Source organism: Megachile rotundata, chromosome 6 (genome assembly GCF_050947335.1).
Source record: "Megachile rotundata isolate GNS110a chromosome 6, iyMegRotu1, whole genome shotgun sequence".
Classification (NCBI taxonomy): domain Eukaryota; kingdom Metazoa; phylum Arthropoda; class Insecta; order Hymenoptera; family Megachilidae; genus Megachile; species Megachile rotundata.
This window is the reverse complement of record NC_134988.1, coordinates 18,014,677-18,027,079: the sequence shown is the minus strand read 5'-3', so window position 1 is coordinate 18,027,079 and position 12,403 is coordinate 18,014,677. Positions and strand designations below refer to the sequence as shown.

Below are 12,403 nucleotides of genomic sequence, written 5' to 3'. Positions count from 1 at the left end.
ATTGGCCACTGCCAATTCCCGTTCTTGCTCGGTAATTCGTTGCTTCGTAATTTACTTTCGAGTGAAAATGCTCTCTTCGGTCGGCGAGCGACGCGAGAGCTTCGTGGGTGATCGTTAATGTTGCTTAATTATTGGATACTCATTGTATTCCGCTCATTTTTCTACCGCGTTATGATGTCACGTTAGAAGGGAGCCAAGGAGAACCGCATTTCTGGCCGATGTTCGCGAAGGACACGCAGTCGAAGAAAGTCCCACGTGGATCTCCTCCGCGATTCTCGGATTCTTTCGCGAACCGTTCGCGTAATTTCTATCCCGGGGCAATTCGATGTTTTAACACCTGCAACGAACCGCGTTCACGAACGCGTTACGATTTTTTGCCAGTGGCTAGACTTTTACGGTAACGTAACGCGGCATGATGTAAACGGATAAAATCGAAAGCGAGTAACGGCAAATACGTCCGTGGACGTTATCGCGTTGGTAACGTTGTCGTTACCTCGCAAAAATCTTCTTTGAGTAATTTGGCAAAACCCTGCGGTCGTCGGGAAATTTGCTAAAACTGCCGCAATTCCGTTATTCGGGGCTCCGCTAAGTCCGCCGGAAACTTTTATGATAGCGGACCTGTGCAAAATTTGGCAAAAATCCGCACCACGGAAAACTTTGCTAAATCCCTGGTCGCAGAGTCCCAACGATACTGCGAGAGCTAATGGAGACGAAACTTTGTTGTTGCAGAAGGTGGACCCCGAGCTGATATTCACGAAACAAGAACGAATTGGGAAGGGTAGTTTCGGTGAGGTGTTCAAAGGTATCGACAATAGGACCCAGCAGGTTGTCGCCATCAAGATCATCGATCTCGAAGAAGCGGAGGATGAGATCGAAGATATACAGCAGGAAATCATGGTGCTGTCACAGTGTGACAGCCCATACGTCACCAAGTATTACGGGTCCTATCTCAAGGTAAGAGTTTAATCCTGTTATAACGTAAATCACTGGGTGATGGAGTAACGCGTTATTGCAGGACGTTGCTTTTAAAAAAACGAATACGATCCTAGTATTTAAGTTTTATGGTTCGAACGCGTGTCGGGCTGTCTCGTAAATTTGTGCATTCGATGTGTCGCGTAAAATATCGTGTTCGAACATCGCTCAAGAATCTTCTTTTCGGTTGTAGCTTGTCGGGTAAGATATCCGAGCCGATAGCTAGTATCTATCCCTTATTTTTCTGAAATTCGATGATCCCCCGGGCACGATCGAGAGTAAAAGAGCCGTCGTCAGGGAATTGCGGATTGTCGACGACGTAAAATCTACACAGTGGCCACGCCTTTCTGTCGCCGTTCCGATTCGGTGAACATCCACAATACTCGGAGAGGTGTAACGAGAACTTTGGACCCTTTGGTCCACTGTTGGGCACACTCCGTCGATACGCCCTCGTCATTTTTCATAGGCGAAGAATAGGAAGGGCTTGACGGTCGGTTAACCATCTCTTCCGGTTCGACAATGTCGCACAGATCATAGCTGTCGCTACAGCGTGCTCGCTGCAAAGTATCCAGCAATAAAATCGAAAATTTAGTTTTTATTTTCTACTTGGATCTTGTTGCATTAACATTTGTTATTTAATTCGACGTCGGTGCTTCGACCGCAAACATATTTCGATCGAACACTCGGGCAAACAACTAATGATCGTTAATGACCGTTTCGCGCGATCATTAAGGAAAGTTCTCGGCGAAGCTTAATATCGGGCGCCGCTTCATTTCATAGGTAATCATCTTAATTTTCCGCTTCCCGTGGCCGGAAACTAAGGGAGGCCCACGTTGCTGCCGCTGTAATCCGTTTCCTCATTCCCTGTGCTCCCACCGGGAATCGGCGGGCTTGTTTCTACCCTTGTCTCGCAATTAACGCTCTTTCCCCTCCCTTACTTCGTCGCACGAGATAATGATCGTTTTGATTCGCTCTCAAACGTGCACAATATTCATATAGAGACAATGTAATGGAAGGAAGGAAAAGTTATAGGTCTTGTGTCAATGGAAGCCTGAAACTCGGTCTGAAGGGAAAATAATTTAACCGTCGAAAGTTAACGTTTGCATGACCCGATTCGTCATAATTGATTGAACGATCATCGGAGGTTCGAGAGATACACGGGCAGAGAAACCCGAAGCAATTATCGAGAAATATTCTGGAGATTTCCTAGGATCGGTCACAGTTTCGTTCGACGAGGCCACAGTTTATCAATTACGAAACGATTCCGTCTATATACCGTGCTTCAGCCTCGATGATCCAGGATTGCCGGTTACCGCGAACCGATTATAGCGTTACGTGAACGCAAGATACGCGTTTGATATTGATTTTTCAGGAATCGTGGCGTGCCGTCGCGGTAATAACGGCATTAAACCGAGATCTGTACGTGTGTTGCGTACGATTATATCCCACGGCACGCGGCTATTGTGCCGCCATTAATCACAGCCGTGCGCACAAAAGGATCCTCCATCCTCCGCAATCTTCGTTCTCGATACCTATTCTGCGTCGATGCCACGAAAAGATCCACGAGAGAGCGAACAAAAGCACCGGGCCTCTTCCGGAGATTTCCTCACTCTCGCCTACGAGATTTCATTTTCCACTCTCCCCTTTCGACTCCTTCCTTCGCGCTTAAGCAGCTTTCCATCCTCTCGTTTTTTACTTTGCATTCTTTTTAAACCATCCACGGAACAATACGTTGGAAATCGATGACACATCCGAAATGATTGTTGATTCGAAAAGAATGTAGCGAGATTTTTCTATCCGTACGCGAGTTGAAATTTCTAGAAAGGGGAAGATCGCTCGAGGACATGAAAGTCTTACTCCGTTTTTACCCAGAGCACAATTTATTTGTGACACGGATCGATTCAACGCATAGTTAACGGGTATAATTGTAGGCAGACATATTGTTTTATCTCGAATGTGCAGCTGTCATAGAATTTAACGAAGTAGAGAATAAAGTTTAGGAGCGGTGAAAGATACTCTTTGTTATCGAAGTCCGAGTAGTCACCGCGTTAAAGAAAACTACCTACGTGGTTGATGTCATCGCGTAACGGATGTATCTGTTCCTCTCGAAGGCTCTCATGTTTTCTGCTCGATCTTCCTTCGGTCTGGGAACTGTTATTAAGTCGACCAACTTGGTCAACAACAGTTATCGGCCTGCCATGGCACTCCTTGGTCGTTCTCTTGGCTACCGGTGTTCGCCTTAACGCGAGTCCGTCGAAAACACGTATACCGTTCATAAAATTTCATTTCAGAATTGCGGACGGTTTTCTCGGCGCGTTTTGTGTCACGCGAAATTAGAGGTATACGACAAACGAGATCGGCCGAGGTGCAGCGCGAACGTGACTCCTTTGTTATTTTTCAGATCTTTTTTAAAGTCTGATTAACGGCCTTGAGGGTTAATCCCGGTGTCTGCGTAGGCGCACCGAGAAGAAAAAGCTCCGGCTAAATGAAAGCTCTCATTTTTCCCCTTTTCCGCGATTGTAGCCGCGAGTTTTTCTAACTCGACGCGCAGCCGGGTCTGCTTTCGAAATCGTAAATGAGAATGCTGCTGGATCCGTATCTTTTTCTCGGTGGAACGCGAAAAAGCACGACAGACGCGCGTTTCGGCGTAGGTAGCTTAGAACGAGGAATAACAGACGTCGTACTTTGTAGACACACCTTAACGTTTCTCAATCCGGATGCATCGAGGATGATGAACAGCGTGATCCTCTTCTCGTTCCTTTCCCGTAGTTTTTCCTGTCGCCTCTCCGTAGATGAATCATTTTCTCTTTTATAGTTTGACAAATTAAGGAACTGTCTGTTGCCACTGGTACTTGGACGAACAATCCAAGCTCGTTAGTCTATGCTTCCGGTGATTAAGACACGGAAGGAACATTGTTACTGCTCTATTAATTGTACGGAAAGGATTAAATTGAAAAATTGAATCATCGTATCCTCGATAGTCGTTATTTGGAAATGTCTGACTTCGCCAGTCCGCATTCACTGTGGCGATCCAACGCGTCAACGCTGTGTCGCGTGAAATATCTCTTCTCGCATTTTTCCACCGCGATTAAGAGTAATTTACATTATTTAAAAGTCTCAGATTTATTCTTACAGCCTCCTTGATTTACCTCGCCCTGGAAGAGTTTATTGTTCCCCGATGGTCGCGTGTTCATCTAGTCCATGAATACTATTCAGAGTTATTTTCCTCGTTTCGAAGCGTCATTATTTAATGCATTCTCTTTCCATTCCCGCGAAAGTAATTACAGAACGTTCGAATTGACAATCGAGTATTTTTCCAGGCCTTCTTCTCTCGTCCACTGGATTTAATTGTTTCTCCCCTCCTCGGTCTCGTTCGAAAGTAATTCGTTTCTCTCGGCCGGAAAATTCAGTTTTTCTTCGAATCGAGCGGTGGTCGAGTTCCAACGTAATATTCGAAAAGCATCCGGACCTCGAGGATCCTGGAAGCATTCCTGGCTGGCGCCTTTCTTCCCCGTTACGTTCGCTTCATTGTTTCTCGAACAAAAGACGATTGCACCGCGGCGGCGTGTTCGGACTGCAACGAGCATCTCAGACTTTATGAACGAGTAATTCTAATTGGACGCTTATTACGCGATCGTTCGACTTAGGAACGTTAAGTGGTCGGCGTTTTTAGGCGAATCGTGATCTTCTTCTCCCTCGACTTCTTAACGTCTTATCGATCCCAGCCGGTTAAAGGAACGACCGCTATCGACTACTGCCGGACACCGATACCGGTCGTAACGGTAATACTAAAGTATCGATGGGAAGTTCGGCTACGTATCCAAGGGATTAAATGTTAATTTATGAAGGTTAACTGCCTGAGCAAGAACTCTCGCAGAAGGTTATTAAACCATAATTTGTTCGATGAATTGTCAGGATCTCTAGACACACGGTCTAGACTCTGTTCTACGAGAGTATCAATTAAATCCTCGTGATTTTCAAATTCTTCAACGATTTCGGAGCGAAATTGAAGGAAAGAGGACGAGAGTCGTATGTGGGTTAAGCGGATCGCCGATGGAGATAGCGGGAATAGCCTCCTTTTAAAGACGCAAGGGCAAAAATTATCGCTGACGGAATTAATAACCGCGAACCACTTGGAGGGAGCAACCCCGAAAAAAAGGCGTGCCTCCGTTATGGAGGACGCGACTTTACGTAACACGCTACGATTCCACGCGACCACGAGTCGACTATTATTAGCCGACCAATTTTCTAATGGCTCCCTCGATTCGACGACGATCCAAAAATACGCTTGGTCGTTGCGCCTTGCCTAAACAGCGATGAATTTCTTTTTTGCAACGACTCTGTCGTCCTGCTTCGTCGTCTTTACGAGCAATTACCTCTAATTGACGGACCGCTGAAATTGTTCGCTTTCACTTTCGCCAGAATACCGCCCCGTGTCGACAGAGCTCGCGGTTAATTCGACGTTTTTTCTCTTCCGTCGACTGTATCCTCCGTACTTTATGCAAAAACTGCTTCAAGTTTCATTGAATCGAGAAACGTGTTTAGCGTTAACGGACTCGAGCTCTAAAACGCTGTCGGAGTTCGGTGAAAATCAAGCGATCGTGATTCGAGGATAATGAACCGTTGCTCGGAATAGTAGAGCAATAATACGCTTAGAGAACTTTCAAGTGCCGATTGCTGATGCCGTCGTTAACTGCTGATTACCGATATTTGCGTTAGCGCCACCGATGCGATCAATCGCGTTAGCGGTAGCCGATACTTATATCCTGTCTAACACCGACAGCGATGTCGATATCAATTTCTGATCGTCGATGCTAAAATTGACACTAACGGTGATGCTAATTGCTGATTGCCGATATCGATACCGATACTAAGCACCAGCATGTCTCTCAGCTCGCCGATGTTAGAGAAGCATCAGGATACCCTGACTAGACTCTACGTCCAATTAGCCGAATGCGCGTTGATTGAACGTATTGTCTACACCTTGTATTTCTCTCTTTGAAGAGTCTCCCGAGTAGTGCGCCGCTATTAATGACCAATTAAGCGATATTGCCAATGAGGGCATACAGAGGTATGTAGAATATCGCACGTGCGAAGATTAATTCCGTCGCACCGTTCATCACTGTCATCTGCACGCTCGCTGTTTCACGGAGCACAGGAACAAAAGGACACGTACGATAGAGAAGCAAAATCGGCCATTAATCACGCGTTCGTTCGACGTTCGTTCTCTCCTTTCGAACGTGTCCAGTATCCTCGCTCCACCGCTCACGGATACGACAGTTCGTAATATTTTCTGGATGATGTCTCTCGTTGTTATTCGAGCAGGTGCCTCTAAAAACAATCTCCGAGTTTATTGATAGTTGATTGTCCGTTCGGTGACAGGTACTCGGCTCGTTTTTTTATCGTCTCTCAAATATTTCATCCGAATAAGGATAGATCCACTGTAATTCGTCACAGGATATAAGCGTAGCGATTAACAGTCAGGTTTCCGATAGCGTGTTCGTTGTTCACATGGAAACAGTTAATGGACCGTCTACGACGGAACAGGTGTCCGAAAGGTAAAAACTTTGTGGGAAGAAGGGCGTGCATCGTTAGAAAAGTTTCTCGTGGTACCGTGTCAAAGCCAGAGAACCCATGGCTGGAAGAGGGATGTCAGCAAATTGAAGAAAGGGAGGCGGTAAAAGGATTTTACCGGTAAACCCTTTTCTCTGTCTCTATCCTTCTCGGAGCTTCGTCCTCGCGTTCGATAGAGGTATAGGGATCAAGAAAATCCTCTCGAAGGAATTGCACTGTTATTGCGAGTTCGTATTCTCCTTCGTATTCGACGAAAACCTCGATTTTCGTTTTCATCGACTTGGCTGCATCTTTCCCTCGAATGTTCGAAAGCGACCACGGCATTCCTTTATAATTTCGACGCGTCCTCGCGAAGAGCATCGCCAAGGAATCTGTAGGTCCGGTGAATTCGTTTGTTTGTCAGGAGTGTCACTTATTTTTATTCACGGCGCTTTCATCGTTCCCCGAGGAAGTCTGAATGCGACATTCCAGACGTGACATGCTCGCGACGCGGCTGTTTTTAATGCGAGGCGACATTCATTAAACTGAAAAGCGCTGTTGTTTTGCTTCTTTCTTCTTCGTTCAGCTGCCATGACTACTCGAGAGATAAAAGAGTCGCTGGAACAAGACCGTGCGAAGCGAAAGCGACGAACGGGAACCGAAAACGCCACCGGCAGCGATAGGATTAACGCCATATTTTGTTTTAATCGCGTGCGAGAGATTATCGAGAAGCTTTCGCCTTCGTAAGGTATATTTCATTGAAGGAGCGAACGAGAATTCGGGAGAAAGGGGCGGTATTTTATTTCGAAAGCGGTTCGTCCTGTTATCCGAAACCGATAGCGGTCACGATCCACCGTAGCGTTCGACTAATTTCAAAGTATATTACTAAACGCCTATCTGTTATGGCAGTAGGCTCTTTAAATGGTCGCAAAGACAGTCATTTTCTCCGACGTTTCTTGCTTGAAAATGCCCTATGACGCTGACGAAACCGCGAAGGAAAAGAAGACATTTTTCTCTGTCAGAAATAATAAGAAAAAAGAAAAGCACAGAAATTGAAAAGCCGCAGTTTTTCCTCGCGTTCGCCCCCGGGCGAGACAGGCTCGACACTCGAGCGAAATCCTTCGTCGTAAAAAGGACAAGAACTTCCGGCTGGCAAAGTGAAATCCAAGAAATGCGTCGTCGTAATGCTTTCCTTCGTTCGCCGTGTTTCTTACCAGCAATCCCGTTTCGGTTCTCGAAGCGAATCTCGCGCGAACCGAAAGGAAGAAGCGTCTGTCGGATAGGGGAATGATTTAGCAACCCCTCGCTCGCGTCTGCAGAAGTGGCCTGGTTGAAAACCGGGTTGAACGAACCCTCGCGAGTACCGGCCCACCTACGTTCGCGTGGATCTACATGAAAATGAACGCACGCGCTACGTTCGCTCGTGTCCTATCATAGGACGATGATAAATGGTGGCGTTTTATGGGTAGCCATACGCTGTAACCGTGTGCCATCAACCGATGGCCACCGCTCGAACTGGACACCTCGTGATCGCCACGCGAAAATTATACCCCATAAAGCGTCGACCGCTGTCAAGCTTCGCCTCTCCCTGACGAGCGAAATATGATTGAGCGCCGGTCAGGATACTCCTAGAACATGTTCTTGCTTCTCCCGTTCCCTCTTTCGTAGCTCGGTTTAAAGTTGTCGAGCTCCTTCTTGGAAACGAGTCGGCTTCTTCGTTTCTGCGAACGCTTCTAATATTTTTATTATCGCATCAGCGAGTCCTGAAATATTTCCCAGATATTCTACTTTTTGTTGGACTATCCTTTTCGGAGGATTCGATGGGGTGAGCGGACCTCGTTCGAATCCATTTTGCATAAAAGAAGCAACTAAAAGATGGTGCGATCGCGGCGTCGCGCAGTCTATATCTATTTTAAGCGAACCACCTGTGAAAGTTGCATCGATCCATGATCGATCGATTCATTGAACCGTCCATTTGTCTCCTCCGCGCGGAAGATCACCTTGACTATCATTATTCCATCGTCTATAGATGATCATCCGCGTTTCCAACAAGTCATCATCCTGTCCTCGCGATCCGATCGCGCTTGCTTAATGATTCTTTCACAAGTCGGTGACCAAAGAGCGGGAATCTTGAACATCCTTGTGCGAACCACTGATTAATCAGTCGATTACGAGAACGCGATTATCGGATAACCAGTGAATCAGCCTTATACCGGTGCGTGAGCCCAGGAGCGCAGTGATTGGACATCGATGTCGGATATAATTATCGGCAAAGGTGTGGTCTTCGACGATGCAGCCTACTAGAGAGGCGGAAATTGACGTTACTAATGAAGATGCATCGTTTGCATGAAGCGCCGAATGAGCTATTCGTACTCTGCGGATCTAGGGAAAATTCGCTCTTTTTCCTACAGACATTAATGAATCGATAGGAGGCTAGGTGGAGTTTCGTTTATTTCTGAAATAAGTCTATTTTCGTTGATTGGCTTGGATATCTCGGCTTCGTTAATAAATTCGTCCATAAATGCATCCGTCTAGTTAACAACGTAACAACTTCCGACTTCGGTATTCACGTGAAAAGATTAGTCGACGACAGGACGACGGGAAAGGAGAAATTTCCAGACACAAAGCGATCGGATGTTTCTCGTTACAGCACGAATCTTTGTCTGTTTACAGGGAACGAAACTATGGATTATTATGGAGTACTTGGGTGGCGGCTCGGCCCTGGACTTGATGAAGGCCGGTAGCTTCGAGGAAATGCACATCGCGGTGATATTACGCGAGGTGCTCAAAGGGTTGGATTACCTTCACAGCGAACGGAAGCTTCATCGTGATATTAAAGGTGCGTTAACCCAGGAATAATGAGCTTTTAGCGTCTTCCAACAAAGGCAATTTACGTAACGTAAATATAATAATCTACAGTCGTCGCGTTTACTCGACTCTCACCTATCTTTGCGAAACAGTTGTGTAAAAGTTGATTCGTCGTTCCTTTTAAAGCGGCGAACGTTTTGTTGAGCGAAATGGGCGACGTTAAATTGGCAGACTTCGGCGTGGCTGGCCAATTGACCAACACGACCAGTAAAAGGAACACTTTCGTTGGTACACCGTTTTGGATGGCACCGGAAGTCATCAAGCAAGCTTCCTACGATTCCAAGGTAAGAAGCGCACCGCAGCTACGAGCTCGTGAACAACCTGGGTTCGCGGCATATCTTTATTCCCGCGGCATCTTGCCGAGGCTAATGATCACAGTCCGCTCACGTAGCCAAAAAATTGCATTTTGTTAGTTGCCTCCGACATTTTCGTCGCGATTACATTGTTTGTCCATTTTTTGTATTTTTATCGGAGCCATGTCTCTCTCGCTGGCTGGATTCTTCAAAACAAAGTTATTTTTCAAAGACAACGAGACATCGAGCTCCTTTCTAAAAAATTCCCCTATTTTCGGACGATAGCGAAACTTCCGACCCTGTCGTAAATTATCCTTGAAAGACGTACGTACACGTCGCACGTGTAAACTGTTTGAAAGAGCTCTTGTCCTTGCTTGGAGGTACTCGCGAATTCTCGCAGGCAATTTCTGGAAGGCACGAAGAACGGTCGTGTCGTCATTAGCGTGTCATTAGCACTCGACGAGTAAGTATAGCGGAGAACGCTTGTTCCGTAGGCTGACATTTGGTCGCTCGGCATCACGGCGATCGAATTGGCGAAAGGAGAACCACCGAACAGCGAACTGCATCCTATGAGGGTCCTGTTCCTTATACCGAAGAACAATCCTCCCCAGCTAACCGGAAATTACACGAAGCAGTTCAAGGAGTTCGTCGAGGCCTGTCTAAACAAGGACCCCGAAAACGTGAGTTGAATCTTTGTCCGACGCTGCTGAAACTAACTTTCCCGCATGTATACAGATATATCGCTGAGGCGGAACGTTAGTACGCTCATGGATAAAATAAGTATACATACACGTGGGGTAAAATACAAACACGGGTCAGAAGGTAGCAAGAACAAAGCATATTTGCGCTTGTTTTGCCCGTTGTTCAAAGTGTATTCTTTCGAAGATAGGATAAATGTTTGTTCGTTGTTGTTGCTTCAGAGGCCAACGGCGAAAGAGCTGTTGAAGTTCCAGTTCATCAGAAAGGCGAAGAAAAACTCGTACCTGATCGACCTCATAGACCGGTACAAAAAGTGGAAGTCGCAGCGAAGCGAGGAATCAGAAACGGAGAGCGAGAATTCGGACTCGTAAGTAACCTTTTGCCTGAAGCTCGATCGATTAGATCGAACAATATGTATACACCGTCGCGTCGTTACAGAGAAGAGTCGAAGCAGGATAGCGACATGGACGAACCATGGATAATGACCGTGAAAGGTCCACACGGTGTGAAAGGTTCCGTGGTGCCCATGCTACCGCTCGACGAGCAACCAGCCTCGTTGACCTTAACACACACGCCGAACCACAGGTCCTCGAATCACAATCAGCAAACGAAGCCACACGCTAACGGAGCCTCGAGATCTCCGCCAAAGGATTCGACGTTGAATCATTACAGGAGCGAGTCGAGGGATTCGGTACGCGATGGACAAGCAAAACACACGCCGGTGAGTCTTCCTTCTCTCGCGAAATCTCGTCGAATTATCGAAGGAACGAAGCAATTTCGTCGCGGACTGTGCTTAATATCTTTGGAATGTTTAATCGTATTTTGCAGTCCCGGCCACACGAGGCCGCGCCACCACCGCCCGTAGACACGCGAGAGAAACGAGAGGATCGCGATTACCGAGACTTCGATCGAGATTCCTCGTTGAGAGAATTGAAGGATATGCGAGACACCAGAGACGCCAGAGACAGAGAGAGGGACAGAGAAGGACGGGAAAGGGACAGGGATAGGGACAGAGGCAGGGATAGAGAATTCGGTTCGAGAGAGAAGACAAGGAGCGGCAAACGGGAAGTATCTGTCGTACCTATGGCAGACCATAGGCCCGGTGAAGAGAAACAGAGACCGAGGAGCTCGCAGGAATTGAAGCATCCTCGAAGTGCAGCTCTTTCCGGTGTCCTTTTACCTCTCCTTGCCGAGGTAAATGCTTTTCTTTGCCGGAGGATCCTTTATTCGACCGATAAGATTGCAGCTCTACGAATTTCAAATTTAGATCTTTCGACGCTTCGATGACTAGCGTTTCTTTTCCGTGGCTTTGATACCACGGTTCTTTGCAGCGTACAAATGCTCGATTTAGGAATTCGAAAATCAGTAATTTGACAATACGCGTTAATCGTCGTATCGATATCTTGATTTCCATGATAAATTCGCGTAGACCATTCGAGGCAACGGCGATATTCTCGACTTGAATGCTAACGCTTGACAGAACTCTCCGTCTCGGACAAAATTGACTCGCTTCGGTCTATTGTGTCGCAGCTTCAACGGAAGCATCAATATTCGGCAAGAGACAATAATGGCGAGGGCGGAAGTGGTATCGGCAAGAATGGCGGATCCACGATAGAGGAACTACGCAACGCGTTTGAAACAGCGGAACGCACTTCACCTGGAATGACAGAGACCCTTATCAGGGAACTCCTCAAGTCTTTACTTCCTGCCAATCACTCGGAGGGTCGTTTGTCTATGCTGATGGAAAAAGTAATCCTAAGGTAATCGTTCGGCCATTGTTATCTTTTATCTTCTGTTTGGTCGAGGTCGATATTAACCTTCCATCGAACGTTTAAAGTTTCGCGAACATATTCGTACAGACTTTTCACGTTAACGTTCTGAATTTAAAATAGCCGGTTGTCTGTTAGAGTAAAGAATGGATCAGAGCGAAGCACGTGTATTGTTCTTTCATGAAATTCAATCGAGAGGCAACAAAGACTATGGATAATTTAATACAATATTTTAGAGAAAGTACAGCC

General features: G+C 46.5%; 1 protein-coding gene across 6 annotated transcripts in view; it reads left to right on the top strand.

Moving 5' to 3' along the window:
- Positions 1–12,403, top strand: part of GckIII (Germinal centre kinase III) — a 73,341-nt gene that overhangs the window by 56,585 nt on the left and 4,353 nt on the right. For all 6 annotated transcript variants that reach the window (XM_012287413.2, XM_076532961.1, XM_076532960.1 and 3 more), the window contains 8 exons: positions 730–954; positions 9,199–9,364; positions 9,520–9,677; positions 10,181–10,366; positions 10,607–10,752; positions 10,824–11,106; positions 11,214–11,579; positions 11,916–12,145. In XM_012287413.2, the coding sequence (XP_012142803.1) occupies positions 730–954; positions 9,199–9,364; positions 9,520–9,677; positions 10,181–10,366; positions 10,607–10,752; positions 10,824–11,106; positions 11,214–11,579; positions 11,916–12,145 (1,760 nt within the window). The remainder of the gene's footprint in view (positions 1–729; positions 955–9,198; positions 9,365–9,519; positions 9,678–10,180; positions 10,367–10,606; positions 10,753–10,823; positions 11,107–11,213; positions 11,580–11,915; positions 12,146–12,403) is intronic.